Consider the following 15,733-nt stretch of genomic DNA (forward strand, 5'->3'; position numbering starts at 1 on the left):
ACACGCGGCACGGTCGCACACACACACAGAAACACATAAACACACAAACACGTACACACACAAACAAACACGTACACACACAGAAACACACGCGCGCCCGCGCCCTTCTACTGCTCGTGTCGTCCCGCCCCCTCTGAGTAGGGCTCATAAAAGGCGGCAGACCTCGGGCTGGAGGTTAGATCAAGACCTGCAGGAGTTCTGGACACAGCCGGACCCAGTGGGACTTTACACGGACAGACATACAGTACTACATTATTATATATACTGATTTTGGATCATCTCCAACCTGATTACTGAAATAATGAAGTCTCCAAAGCTGCAACCTCAAGGTAAATATGAGTTTTTTTCCCAAAACATCTTCATTTGTAGACTAATAAGACTTGCTTGCTGTTATTCGTCACTCGATACTCCAATAACATCCCTGTATGGATATTCAATTACAATATTCCAGTAGGAAATATTTCATTATACATGTTTGTTTTTTATTATATCTCAATACTTTTCACTACTACTACTTCTCGTGTCATATAATCTTGTTTTAATTGGCAGCCTATAAGACTCTACAGCTCCAATAACATTAATATAGTTATATTTTACTACAATAGGAACTATTTTGTTAAATGTTAATTTTCACTATAACGCCACTTAGCCACGTAATTAGGACCATAGAAAAGTTGCAGTTGATCCTAAATTGCCTCTCTTAAATGTCCCTTCTTGCTCTGTCGGTTTTGTCTTGCAGCCAAGTTGGTGAACGAGGATCTGAGCGACGCGCTGTGCGAGTTCGACGCGGTGATGGAGGACTTCACGTCCCCGGTGGAGAAGCGACATTTCCGGTACGACGAACACCTCAAGACCATGAAGAGGAGGAGCAGCGCGAGCGTCAGCGACAGCGGCATCAGCGACTCCGAGAGTGAGTCGGCGATCAATTATCAAAAGCATATTCATCAGATCTAGGAAGCATCATTGGTCCATAGACTACAGACATATTGTCAAATATTCTCCTTGGGACTATGAAAAGCAAACAAAAACTGATTTAAAAAGTGGATTTAGAGACTAATGCACACTAAGACAGTTCAGATATGGATGCAGTAGTGATAGTTAAAAATCAATGTTTCAAAGCATATGAATCATTATAATAAAAAATAAAACTGATGAACTCCCTATGATCTGTATCATGGATCAATAACAGTCATGTAGATACATTTAGTCGTTAAACCAGCGATGGTTCCAGACTGTCTCTTACAATTGTGCAATTAGAAAGTCCATGATTGGTGCAAACTGTGACTCCAGAATGGAGATCAGGCTCTGACATGTTTTAGTTATGGTTTTGTTTGTTGTATCTGTCACTCATGGTTGACAGTCTGAAGAAGTTCTCCCAACTTTGCCGTGAGATACATATGCAAGATGTCTTTACTAGAAGTCTTATTACATCGTTCTGTTACTGTTGTTGGAAAACTGTTGCACATGCATGCATCCATCCATCCATGCATGCTCTCACACATGAATGCAGAGAGAGAGAGAGAGACAGAGAGAGAGACTTGATCAAAGTTCAGAGATGTGGGCGTCAGATTGAGCTCCTGCTGCATATCTTGGCACAGCTGCCCCCGTAGTGTGGCTGCTTCTCTAAAGTTTTACTGTCGTGCATGACTTTATTTCTCCAATAGTCTTTTTTTTTGAAGATCTGCTTCCCCAGCTGGCCTCTGGAAGCCTTTTACCCAAATGTGATCATATGCTGATACACAGAGAGAAAATGCGTCAGCTCCTCATGAGCAAAGAAGGTTTTGCAGACTGACACATGTGCGTGGGTTGGGACATCCATGGGGACGATGTGGAAAGATCTGTAAAGTCTTCAGTTTTCTGGAAAGGCTGTGAGAGAAAAGAGGACATCCAGTGAAATGCAGACTGCCTTTGAGTCCAAGGATTCCAGAGAGATTCAGACGCTAATTTGTTGAGCCCGACCGATAAAGGGTTTTTAAGATACCGAGACGAATATTTGGTTATCTGTCGATTATTTTCTCCATTAATTCATTAGATGTGTGGTCTATGAAATGTCAGAAAATGGTTAAAAATGTGTCCAATCAGTGTGTCAAAAAGCCTGAAATGACGCCCTCAAAAGTCTTGTGTTGTCCACAACTCAAAGATGTTCAGTTTACTGTCCCAGAGGAGGGAAAGAAAAGAAAAAACTTTCCTCGTTGCAGCTCTATAACAGACATGGTGGCCACTGATGACGGACTCACAAACCCACTGGGACAGCAGTTATTACGCATTAATGTTGTTATCCCAAAACCACTGAGCAGTGACAGACCTGGACTTTGGGAAAGTGCCTATGGACCACTACTGATAATTTGTCTTTGGTTAATTTTGATAAGTTATTTTATCCATGCAGCCAAAATATTTAGGATTGTACTGCAACAAGTGCGTGAAAAGATACACTCGGAAGGGAGCGTTACTAATTTCCAAGCTAGGTTATTGACAAAAAAAATGCCAGGGCTGTTGTTTTGTCCCTGTGCGTCACTGCCGCTGAGAATCATGATGTAATAAAAGCCGAGGACGTTGTTGGAACCTGTGTCTGGGGTGTTAATGAGCTTGTTGATTTGCTCTGGGGATCAGATTCCTGCATGAGCTCTGTCCTCTCCATGGCAGTTTGATGGAGAGGGACCTGTCCCACATAGAGACAACCTATTGTGTTACAGCGTGATGGATGGACGGACTGGTGGCCGTGCAGATAAATGACGCAGGGTCTTAGAGGTCCACTCTAGAGCGACCATGTTTGAGTGAGGGGCAGAGACAGAAAGACGGAAGAGTGAGAAGAACAAAACAGAATATGTGGGCAGAAATTTAAACTGAGAAATGAGAGGGATTCTTGTCCAAGTCAAATGTCAATGTTAAGGCCACAGCTGTGTGTGTGTGTGTGTGTGCACGTGTGTGCATGTGTGTGCACACGTGTGTGCGTGCATGCATGATCTCAGTCCATTCATTTCCTAACACAGCTGTACATCTTTAAAAAATTACTCAAAAATGCATCATTTGATTCTTTTTACAGGCTCAGTAATTTCCCAAACTGGGCACTGTAGTTTTCTTTGGCAAATATTACTCAAAAAGGAGTAACTCTGACGGGGACAATCTTCAGCTGCAGACTCATACACATCTGAATTTAAGACAGCAGGATGGTGTATGTGAAACTGACTCATATAAACTACAATGCCCATGTTCACCATGACGTAGGAACACGTTACCCAGTGCAACGCAATGGCTCATGAAGCTGTAGCTCAAAGCTATATCAGACTTTGGCTACACATGCAGTACTTCATAGTAGAATCACTAACTGTTGATTAATCCAAAGGGCTTGTTAACAATACGTTACTATTGAATATCCTCAGCCTTATCCAATTAACAAACTTCCTAGGGGGGAAATACAGACATAGTGGTGTGTGTGTGTGAGTGTGTGTGTGTGTGTGTGTGTGAGAGTGAGGCATTCTTATGTGTGGTGTCTCCTGTCTCCCGCTGTGTGTTCACAGTGCTGAGTGGTGGGAGTGGTACAGATGGGGGGGGGCGGTAATTAAGTGGTTGACATCTGAGACCCTGTTAAGGTCCGCCAGAGATCTGCCCAGACGAGAGAGATGGACAAGGACAGCTTTGAGTGCTCCGTAATCTTTCTTTACGACAAACAAACGTCACACTCACAAAGGTTCTGCATTTCATTGGGCAGTTCTTTTTAAATGAAATGAGTCAGATAGAAAAGCCCATTTCTGTCCTGTCCTAGAATCTAGCTGCAGAAAGTTTCCACTTCCTTCTCGATCAATCCATGAGTTGTCAGCTCATGTTATACGCTTTGAGTAAAAAAGTCAAAATTCTCTGATTCCAGCCTCTCAAACGTGATTGTTTTTTTTGTTTCTTTACTCATACTAATATCTTTGAGTTGTGGACAAAGAAAAACATTTAAGGACGTCATCTTGAGCTTTTGGAAAACACTGCCATTTTATAATAATCGACAGATTGATCAACGATGAAAATACTTGTTAGTTGCAGCCCTGCTTTTCACTTCCTCTATTTCTTACCAGACAGTGAAAATGTGTTGTTATGCGGTGTCTTGAAATATGGATCTGGCAGAATCACACTGGCCATTTGATCATTCAGAGTTTGGGTGGTACATTGAAGACTGAACAAGACCTTGTCCTGCTCTGGTAACATTTTCAGAGATAACTCTCCCTTATAAGCAGGGAAGAGTTGCATGGCTTCAGAGACGTCTCTGCCCAGGACAACCTGTCTTATTGCTGTCACTCACTGCCACAATTGAGATGCAGTTGCTGAGTTCAAGTTGCAAATCTTTTGCTTTGGGGTTATCCAGTGTAGCAGAGCAAAAAACGTCTTCTTATGGAACTGTTTCTGGGTCAACATTGACTTTGGAGTGCAGGTATTACACTTTGCCAAGTAAAGTACTGTACTTAAGAACAAATGTTAAAGTACTTGAGTTTTTTTTCATGCTTACTTTCTACTTCTACTGCGCTTCCGCGTAATATTGTACTTTTTACTCCATATACACACATATATCTGACAGCTTTAGTTTTTGAACACATTAGGGTTCTAACACATGTAGTTAATCAAATTTGATTTTTGTTATTAGAAATGAAACCACCCAAAAAAATAACAGCCTACTGTCAGTCCAGCTGAAATGATCAGACCGTTACACACTTGACAGAACTGTTAGGATCGTTTCCAGTTTTTAAAATGGGAGGATTTTTCTGCATTGAGTAGTTTTCCTTTTAATACTTTAAGTAGATTTTCCTGCTTTAACTCACATTCTTTTTTTTAAGTAACATTTTCACTGCATGACTTGTACTTGTAAAGACTGTATCTTACGGTGTGGTGTTAGTACTTATCCTTACGTAAAGGATCTAAATACTTCTTCCACCGCTGGTATACACACCTCTGTGTGTCCCAATGCAAGCACATGCATGTGTGTGACAGGCCATAGAGGAAGGCTGTCATTAGAGGAGAATGCCAAGATTACGCCCTGAAGCTGCGCCACTGACACAGATCACATGTGTGTGTGTTACGCGGGGGCACCCCGAACAGTGAACGCTCACCTCACCAAATTTTTGTTTTCTCTCCCTTTTTTTCTAATGACAGGTGCAGAGTCGCTCAACAGAAACAGCTTCAGCTTCAGCGATGAGAGGCTGAACTCCCCCACCGTGCTCTCCCCTGCCACTAACTCACCTCCTCTTATGTCACCAAAACGTAAGCTACACCCCGTTATGCTTAGACGCACACACACAACTGTGACTTGTTACATTGCACAAAAAAATAAATGAAATAAATACAGGTTAATTTACTGTAGAAAAGCCCAGGGCCGCAGACAGATTTAAATCTCTGTAATTACTCTGTATTACAAACATAAATCTTATAAGGTTAGACTTGCAGAAACATCAATCTCACAGTTTTATTTGCCATCTCATGATGTGTGGTTGAAGATGCTTATAGGGCTGTTTTGTGGCAAAATTAAACTTAAATCCACGTCAGAATGTTAGCGGTAGGCAGGATTGGTCTTGACATTTGTTTCCTCGTCTTTCGTTTATCAGTTTGCATTCACGGAACCAGAGAATAGATGTCTACAAAAGAGGATTAGGGCTACATATGAAAAATGGATTTGAGTTAAAAAGTCAGACTGCTGAGAATAAAGTCTCTGGGGAAACAAAGTCAGAACTTTGAATTTAAACACTTTTACTTTCAATGTATTTGAATTCTGGGTTTAAATTCAGACTTGTGAGATTAAAGCCTAGACTGGATTGAAGTCAGAGTTCTGATTAGTTTTTTTAAGGTTGGGTCTTAAATTCCAATTTAGTATGCTAAAACAGTACGTGAGATTTGTATTTTTGGGGCGTATTAGGCCTTTATTTGACCGGACCGCTTAGAATTGAAAGGGAAGAGTGAGATGGAATGACATGCAGCAAATGGCCGCAGGTTGGAACCAAACCAGCGGCCGCTGTGGCAAGGACTGAGCCTCTTTATACGTGTGCACACTCTACCAGGTGAGCTCCCCAGGAGCCCAGTATGTAAGATATTTTTAGTGAATCTGAAACCTTAATTAAGAAACCTAAATAGATTAAAGATTTTAGTCTAAGAATTCTGACTTCAATCTCACAATTCTGACTTTAAACTCATATAGATTTTTCACAAATGGCCCTAATCCTCTTCCGAAGTCGGCACAACAGCTCGTTGCGTTTTGGTGAATTTATTACTTTAAACTTTCCTGCACAGCCATGTCTTCTGTTTTCATCCAAACACTTTCCTGAGCTTCTTTCCTCATTGAAACTGTCTAACTTGTTGTTCTAAATTCCCAACTTTTGTTTTATGTTACATTACGTTACGGTGGGAAAAAAACTCCACAACTGCTGACCTGTATGATAACAGCAAATAACTGTAATGATATAGTAATTCAAATGAACAAACACAACTCAACCCTATTTTTAGTTAACTTTGGCTCCTACACCATAAAACCTTCCATGTAAATTATTATTTGAATTTATAATAATATTCTGGCTGCAGTGTAAGTCCCGCCTTTTCCTTTAATTTCCCATTGTATTGTTATTAACAGTAATTTCCTGTAATCTGTAACGTTCACATATAGTGCTGTAATAATATTATTTTCTCCCACAATGCAATGCCATTTACAGTAGGAACCTGTATAACATTAAAACAGAAAAATACTGTGAGATTTTGAGATTTTAGCTGTAAAGTTACGTTACACATCTCGTTCTCTCCCTTGCAGCTAAACTGGGCGACACTAAGGAACTGGAGGACTTCATTGCAGACCTTGACAGGACATTAGAGGGTAAGTGCTAATGCAAGCTAGCTGTCAGAACCCCTGATGAATTAGCCCATGTGCTGGTGCAGCCCGCTACTCAGGATTAGGGGGGCGTTTGTTCCCTATGTCAGCTATGCTAACCACCACTCATAAAGTGACACAGGAGTCACTCCCCTTAGGTTTCTAAGAAATGAGGATGCGTCTGGACTGTGAAGGAGCCGGGTATGTTATGTGGACCGTGAGGCCTCTGGGGTTACACTGGAGAGAAAGGCAGCGGATCCCTTTTCACCAGAAAGTGCTGCAACCAACACCATGCATTCTGTGAACTCTGGGTTTTTCAATTTGATCCCATCCTTTTCTCCTCGAGCTGCGTAACTTAAGACTGCAACAGGGCGTAGTAATAGACATACATGGTTAATCTGTGTTGGACCTTTTCTTTCTTTACTACCAGGCTTGTGAGTGTTTGAACTTGCATCAGAGTATAAGGAATGTGGGCTGGTGCAAACCTGGGCTGCAACTGTAAATGTCAGGAATGGAATAAGACAGAAGTAGGATTTGAAACAATTTCCTTATGTACATTTTTTAAAATATATTCCTTCAACCGCCCAGGTCTGCTCTGTGTTTTGGCCACTGAACATCCATCTTTCAGAGCTCGTCCAGTCGCTCTGTAAATCTGGACATGCAGTCAGCCAGCCCCCTGTTTTCCCCGGAGAATGGTGTGTTTATTAGGGCCACTGGTGTTTATGATGACCAGCCTGTAAACCACAACCTTGGCCGCTCTGAGAGAGAGAGAGCTGTTAAGAAAAGGAGCCAGGCAGTCCAGTTCTAATCATGTCTGTCTCCATCTCTTCTTAGGCATGTGACAGGGAGGCTCACAGTCATCTTGGAGTGAAGCCATGAGGGAGTGCATGTCTGGACCCCCGTCGAGCGGCTAGCATGCGCTCGGCCCCCACCCCCGTGCAGAAAAACCACCCAACAGGATGCAGCTGGATGGCACAGCATACTTCCAAAGTGGCTCCACCACGGCTTCATGTCTAGCCCATCCCTCTCCTAAAGTTAACCCAGCTCTACTAACTCCAGGCCACCTGGCTGCTGGGCTGTAAGGACTGCAAGAAGTGTCAAAAATGATTCTAGGGAACCTGAGGACAAGATTATGTAATGGACACCATGAAAAGTCACTGGGGAAATGTATTGTCAGATTCACAAACCACAACAAAGGCCAGGCTCCCCTCCCTCATCCAAAACCTGAGCTGGAAGAGTATTTAAAAAATGGCTTTTTATAATTGAAATATATTTGTAATTTTATAGAGCTTCTTTTTTTGGGGAAATATATTTTTGTATCTCATGTAAATAATAATGGCTTGGTATTAACAGGACTGTCAGATCACAATTGTTTTGACACTCGTTGACTGGAATAAAGTTACATGCTTGAATGTGAACTGAAAACTGGAAAGCAATGTATGTCTATTTATTACAGCTAATGCCTGCCAGAGATTATATTAAAATATTGAATGTTGTTCTTTTAGTAACACGTGCCTCCTCTCTTTGTTAAAACATCTGCTTCTCTGCACTTCGGTCACAATCTTTCAGTAATCTGAATTTAATTTACACTTCTGTTTTGCAGAAGTGTAACAGAAGTGTGCTGCCTAAAAATTAAAACGCAGCTGTTTAGATGTAGCCTTAACTCGGCTAACACCATACTGCAAACACAGGCAGGCCGACCAAATGGGATCTACATTAAACAATTACTTTATTGGAAAGTGGATGCAGTTCTGCACTATAGTCCACCAAAGAGAAAGACTCACCAAACTAGACTGCATGAAGGAAGAGGTGGGACATTCACTGAGAAATATACAGTACATACACAGAAATAGCTATTACCCTTCTCAAGCACTCAACAAAACAGGGACTTACGTTCTGTAGCAACAAGGTCTATTTCCAGTGGTGGAGGGAGACGGGCGGGTGCGACCCTTCGTGGCCCAGCAGCAGGTGTGGCTGAAGTAATCTTGTGTCAGAGGCAACGCTCCATCTGCTGACCACCAGGGGTCAAAGGTCCCTAACTATGGGAAGATACACTTTGACACTGGTTCCATGGTAGCAGTGCGGCAGGTGCAACCAAATGTTTTGGTACTTGTAAGACACAGATTGAAAAAAAGAATGGTCAAAAGAGGCCAAGATATTTTCACTTTTAGTGCCTACTATTTGACAATCAGCTAAAAATTATGGTTCCTACATTTCCCATAATGCAACTGAATGTGGTCTCTCCTCCTGCCTGGTAAAGTCCATGCTACAACTTTGTCACGCCGGCGTTCTGTTCTGTTCTGTCTGTACATTCTTAAGCCTCATTTATGGTAGTGCCAGTTAAGTAACTGTCAGTTACGTAAGTGTCCTATGCCGTGGCCTACGTCAGTGGTTCAGAATATTGGGGGCAGAGGACCCCCAGGGGTGAGAAGGGGCTTCGAGGGGGTGTTGAACCCTAGGAGGAAATCTTCAAATGGGGATAGTTGGTCTAATTTGTGTAAATTTAGGAATCCTAGACGTAAAAGGTTTAGGAACCACTGGCCTATGCCGTTGTGAGAATTTATACTTGTGTGCTGGTGTGGCTTTTTTAGCGTTATCATATCTCTTTAAGAGAAGCAGAGCCGATACATTGTGTGCGTGTGCGTGTGTGTGTGTGAATTAGCTTCAGAGTGAGCACCAACTCCAGCGATGGAGGCGGAGAAACAAAGTGTCTCCCCACTAGCAGGAAAAGTTAACCCGTCTTCATGATTTTATGTTGTCCATGGAGAAGGAGAAGTAGCAGGATATACAACACTTCCGAGCCGCGGCCAAGTGGACCAATCACAGTTGTTGCAGTCTGTGTTGTTGCAACGTGAAGTTACATTTCTGGAAGGTTAGATCTAAGGCGTGGGGACTGTATCCAAGCCTACCGCCAGTATAGATTCAACACAGAAGCGTAAATCCGACCTTAGTCCCTACTCACATCCCTATGACATCATCAGTTGGTTTTTTTTAGACTTTAGACTCCTCCTTCCAGAGCCACAAAAACACACTGCACAAGGTTTCATAGGTTTAACAGTGCTTCTAATGACCAGGCCCATACGGAATCTGGGGACGAAAGATTCCTCAGAAGAAAAAGTCAAACTAATTCTGATCACCATCATGAAAAAATCTGCAGATTTGCTAATGACCAGTAAACTGATGTGTGGAATCATTGGATGGCCCTTTTAATACTTTTTTTAAGTTTTCAAGCTGAGAGTCGCTCACAGCTGGGCACTGCTGCTGTTCACAGTCAGTGGATCCAGCCTATCGGTGCATGCCAGACTGGGTTAATCTGATGGCAGGAAGCTGGCATGCAGACACCCGTCTCTGTGTTGTGTCTACACAGTTGGCAGAGGAAAAGCTGTGGGCACTCTCCCTCTGTGAGTCCACCTCTCCGCACTGATCTGAGCAACCATGTTGACACAACACATGATCCCTCGAGGGCAGTTGGTGGATTGCCCTGTTCACAAAAACAACTTTCCCACTTGGCAAAGGTGGGCATCTTTTTGGCAGCATGGATCGGTCCTGTAGAAGTGTTGTCTTTGCCAGTGGACAGCCCGTATACTAGTCTGGATCAACGGAAGTACATATTCCACCTCACCTTTTGCTTAAGTTACAGTCATCAACACAAACTTTGAGCTAGCAAGCTACACACCAAAAATGGAAAGTAGAAGAAGATGAAGCAAATTTGGATGGTGCAATAAGGCCGGGCTGCTCGGTTCTTTCAGGGAATAATTGTAAAGATTTACAAAGATTATGTGATGATGTGATTTGTGAATGATGGCATTTCCTCTCTAACTGGGACGTTTTGGGACTGACTGGGGGGGGGGGGGGGGGGGGGGGGGGGGGGGGGGGGGGGGACTGCTGGGGACAAAGTAAACATGGAGATACAGTGGTAAGAGCTAATGAGGTGTAACCATGTATCAGCTAATTTAAATAGCTCACATTACTGGAACGTGTCAACAGGTAACTTCATTTAATATTCCTTGTGGCGTATTCTTTTCCGGAGTGAAAATGAACAAGTTCCTTCCTGAGCCTATTTTGCAGAGCCACTGGTATGTTTCCATCCACACCTTTTCATCCAAATTAAGTGATATCGAATAAAAAATGCCTTATGGAAAAAGTAAAATTCAATGGAATTTCATGACTGACTCAATGGAAATACGTTCGGTCTCATCGGATTTTATCTTGATTGATATACGCCTCATGAAACAAACGCTGATAGAAATGTTATTTGCCAAATAAATAAGGAATTGCGATTAAGCCACAAAACGAAGAAGAAGAAGTTTTAGTCAATTTCCGCCCAGTATTTCTGCTCTGTTTGCACACATAGCGGGTGTCAACAAAGACAGATGGAAGTGGACAGACGAGGAGACGAGAGACTTTTCTGATCAGGAACTCTTGAAAGAAATGGCTGACCAAATGTCTAAAATCAATTTGATGTGCCAATTTGATCGCAAAACAGCATGTGATGTCATTACCACAGTTTTTTATTGGTTGGCTTTTAAGCCGATGGATGGAAACACACTTTCACCAGCTTTGTTCGCATTCGTTTTTTTTTTACTGGACTTCAGATAAGTGTCACTGTGTACGGAGCCTAGTGCCCCCCAAGGCGATTGTGATTGGTTTAAAGACATCCAACCAACCCAGAGCGTTTTAAAATAGGAGCCAGACCTCACCCCACAGCGCTGGGGAAATATATCTGGAAACAAATTGTGGGAAAGCAGGGGACTCAGGTTAGCTGGAGGTTAAGAGAACAAAGTAAATAGAAGGCCTTAAAATATGGAAAGCTGAGGTGAATGAAGGGCTGGGCGGATAGATGGAGAAATGGACGGAGAAAGAGGAGCACACCAAACCCTGTAACCATGTGTCAGTCTCGATGGGAGGCCCCTCAAGACTGCTGAAGTGGTTTTTCTATGAATAGGTTGGGCAGAGACACACAGATGTATGTCCACATCACAAAGAGACAGAAATACACAGAGCCAAATATCAGATTTGGCGTTCCACCGGGTCTTTTACATCCCTGAGAGGGGCACATTAATGATGAGCATGTGTTTACTGTATGTTACTCTCTTCAAATAAGTGCACATGATTTACAGTATACACTCTCTGTATGCATACATCTTAGTGTGTAATGAGGCATAAAGAGTGGCGTGTGTGTGTGTGTGTGTGTGTATGACTCTCAGAAGGAAGGTCCCAGGTTTGCTTTTACAGAGTTGTGTTTGCATGTTCTTCTTGGGTTCATGAGGTTTTCCTTTACGTGTTCTGATTTCCTCCCACAGTCCAAAGACAAGTCAAGTGGACTGGAGATTTCGGAGATTTGCATATAGGCTAAGTGTGAACAATAGTCCCTGTCTCTGACAGAAAGGGTTTAAAAAAAGGTTGTTCAAAGCATGCCACTCTATTTAGGCACATACTAAATGGTCAAGGACTTTGGACAGAAATAAAAATGACAGAAGGTTTAATAACGGGACTTTGAAAGGCAGAGGGCACTGCCTCAGTTGAAACAACATATTCGTAATAATCTCTAAGCTGAGTACAGTTTGAATGATCAAAAAAGAAAGAAGAGTCTGCTGAGTAAGTGTAACAGCAGCCAGCGCCAAGGAAGTCTAAACTCATTCCCTCGCAATTATGACAGAGTCAAGACTCATTTAAATGATGATTGACGGGCAGGTTTGGCTGTCATGGAGGTAATTATTATCGCCTCTCCCCGACCCTGAGCTCATGCAGCCCCTGCAAATGCACGTCCATTATGATCTCCATCATCACTATCAGATTGTGTTTTCTACCAACCGACTGACAGTCCCTGTCTTATTCTGCGTAAACAGCTGTATTACCTTGACCCGTGATAATATCTCTGTCTAAAAAATTTAAAAACAACACTGGAGTACTGGATGATAATGCTGGTTACGTTAATGTCATTTAATTTAGGATTAAAATTACAAGATGATGAAATTTTGGAGGGCTAGGATATTCTTTTGTCCCAAAAGGGACAAAAATAATTTTTGGGGATTGTCTTTTCTTTCTTTAAAAAAAAGAAAAGTTGTCTAATACACTTCTATAGACTATGAATCAAAAGACATTTCTAAAAAAGTAATGTAATGTAAGTAAGTAATGTTTTATAAAAACATAATGTCCATCACATTGCAAACAAGTACATAAGATGTTTTTTCCGCAGTTTCTGTTTTCGGTCTGTTTTGCTGGAAATGGACATGATGTTGGCGGTACAGTATAATCCAAAAATATTTAGGTGAGTCATTGACAAAATTAAAAATATTGATTCTGAGGAAAATAATCAATTTTTAAAGTTCCCGCAAAAAACAACAACACACTATGCAAATGTTACCATCATCTCCATCTTGGGAATTTTAAACACACACACACACACACACACACACACACACACACACACACACACACACACACACACACACACACACACACACAGCTGGGAAGGGACACTGTGGGTGTGTTGGAGCTGACAGAGCAGTGAATGTACTGCTGAGGAAGTCCATGCAGCTGAACTCAAAGCTCCGTAGCAGGTGCTAGATGGTTTTCTAAAGACTCGTTACTTCAGGGGAAAATGTGACACGTGAATTTTTGGCTTGTTTGGTAACTAAGAAACAATGTCCAATGTGTACACTACCAACAAATTAACATTTCTAAACTGGACAAAACACATAACACACAGTGTCATGACAACAGCATTTTGAAAAAAAGCTTCAATCATTCTACAGTAGGAAGTTATGCAACTTCTCCTCTGTTCCTCTGTTAGAGCGTTCATTCATCAGTCTGTGTAAAGCCTGAAACATGTTCCTAAGGTTACATACACTGTAGTCTATAGCCACGACGTTCCACAGTGCATGCAGATGTGTTGGTAGCTTTAATTACCTTGATTGGATGGACTTTAGTTGGTACGAGACATCCCTATTCGTTTCATTTTCAAGCACTTACAAATGATCAAGCACCTAGCTTATAAAAGTTTTTCAGTTTTTTTATAACTTGGGTGCTTGTCACAAACTAACCCAGTGTCATAGCTACATGTTATGAAGCACTGATGAAGAAAACTCTCTATGAGAATGTGTACATGTGGAAAATGTTCCCAAATAATGTAAGTCAGACATGGTTATATGCATTTTGTGAGTGATTGGCGTATTATTATTATTATTAGGTATTTTGTAGCTATTCATTTTGTCTAGTTACTTACGTAAAGCTGCATTGCAGGTTTTCCATGCGTCTGCAGTACATCAGACAGCGACACGAGATGGGAAGATGTTGCCATATGTTTTGGTGCCGAGAGCTGGTGATATCAGCGGGCTTTGAGCCGGATGGATTCCCAGCCAGTGTTCAGACACAGCTGTGTCCCTCGGCTACTCCCAACTCCGCCTGCACTCCCTCTGAGTCAAGCTGAAGGGGTTTATACTGGGGAGAAATGGGGACACTGGGGTCCCCTAATACAACTGTCTGTTAGAAAATGTTGCCATTTCTTCTTTATTGGACAGTCAGTGGTAGGCAGAAACACCTGAAGAAGACAGGGAGAGAAAGACAGAGAGACAAAGCACACACAGTTTAGAGGAAACAAAAGGAAATGCCATTTAACTAATACATGTTGCATTAGGAGCAGCCTGAGTTATTAGCTTTGGGAAATCAACCCCAGATAATCTTAATTCTTATGAGTCATGCAGGACGTCTACGTGGCAGAGTGACCAGCTCGCAGTCAGACTGAGTCAGAGTGAATCCCGTCCATTAGTACGACACAAGAGTGACCCTTTATTTCCAAAGTGATGATGAGTCACTGGGAGCTGTGGTAACCCCAAGAGGAAACTGTGGTGACTGCATTCAACGTGTCAGCTAACTTAGCAAACACAAATCCTGTACATATGCGTGACATATTGATCAAATGCTTATAGGAAGTCACTTTGGAAAAAAAGCATCAGCTCAAGGAAATGTAATGTAATAAAAAATCTGTGTGTGTGTGTGTGTGTGTGTGTGTGTGTGTGTGTGTGTGTGTGTGTGTGTGTGTGTGTGTGTAGCACCAGGCTGATCCCAGATGGCTCCATGCTGTCATGGTCCTCCTCCTTATTGTCAGGCTGGGCTGTCTGGCTCCCATCTTTGCTCTTTCCATTTCCTCCCATTTATCCATCTGTCTCTCTGCATCTCTTTATTGCTCCTGATGTACAGCATTCAACTCACGCATCCCTCTATCTCTGCACCTCTCCCCTCCCTCTTCCTCTCACCCTTTCTGTCACTTTTATTATTTAAAGAAGAACTAGCAAAGCACTGATCCTCCATGCTATACCTGGAGGCCTTCCACTTGCACAACTCCATCTGTCTCAGAGCTGTGAGTTGCATAGATAAGACTGCCATTCAAGCCAAGGTTGTCCAACTAGATTCAAAGTTACCTTCCTTTTGACTTTAAAGAGCAAGATTACAGGAAGTAGGACATTGGTAGAGAAGCTGTTGCAGCTAAGGCTCTGCTGCTTTGTTACCTTAAAGATTATTCCAAACCATTACACCTCGACTCCCATTCATACAGGGTTTATTCTGACAACATGTCTTTGGTCATTTTATTTGTGATAATGACAGTAGAGATACAGATAGGCAACTATGTATGAGGGGTTGGAAACATCACAAGCTTTGGCTTCATCCTGCTTTGTGGACAGTTTTGAAAAGTATTAAATGTAACAGAATTTCTTAATATTATTTGTAACACTGCATATAAAGTATATATTTTCTTTTTCCTTTGGTGTGTTGCTATACACTTTTGTAGTTTTATATTCAATGTTATAGTTATATATACTATATATACATATATATATATATATATATATATATATATATATATACACTCACCGGCCACTTTATTAGGTACCCCATGCTAGTAAC

The 15,733-nt window shown here is 41.9% G+C and overlaps 2 protein-coding genes and 1 long non-coding RNA gene across 8 annotated transcripts in view; 2 read left to right on the forward strand and 1 right to left on the reverse strand.

The window, feature by feature from the left end:
• Positions 1–13,303, forward strand: part of f5 (coagulation factor V) — a 45,452-nt gene extending 32,149 nt beyond the window's left edge. For 5 of the 6 annotated variants that reach the window (XM_034885795.1, XM_034885799.1, XM_034885800.1 and 2 more), the window contains one exon: positions 13,222–13,281. In XM_034885795.1, the coding sequence (XP_034741686.1) occupies position 13,222 (1 nt within the window). In that variant the 3' untranslated portion in view covers positions 13,223–13,281. Of the gene's footprint in view, positions 1–13,221 lie in introns of all 6 variants that reach the window. The other variant, XM_034885798.1, reaches the window with a different exon arrangement.
• Positions 155–8,334, forward strand: rgcc (regulator of cell cycle). Its single transcript, XM_034885964.1, has 5 exons — positions 155–329; positions 740–910; positions 5,131–5,238; positions 6,770–6,832; positions 7,661–8,334. The coding sequence occupies exons 1-5, from the start codon at positions 302–304 to the stop codon at positions 7,666–7,668; spliced, it is 378 nt and encodes a 125-aa protein (XP_034741855.1). The 5' UTR covers positions 155–301; the 3' UTR covers positions 7,669–8,334.
• LOC117953145 lies at positions 181–15,695 on the reverse strand. Its single transcript, XR_004658567.1, has 3 exons — positions 15,657–15,695; positions 8,549–8,553; positions 181–247 (listed from the first exon to the last, which is right to left on the reverse strand). It is a non-coding gene; the product is annotated as an uncharacterized LOC117953145 (long non-coding RNA).
• Between the last annotated feature and the right edge of the window lie 38 nt (positions 15,696–15,733).

The sequence above is a fragment of the Etheostoma cragini genome, chromosome 11 (genome assembly GCF_013103735.1).
Source record: "Etheostoma cragini isolate CJK2018 chromosome 11, CSU_Ecrag_1.0, whole genome shotgun sequence".
Taxonomy (NCBI): Eukaryota; Metazoa; Chordata; class Actinopteri; order Perciformes; family Percidae; genus Etheostoma; species Etheostoma cragini.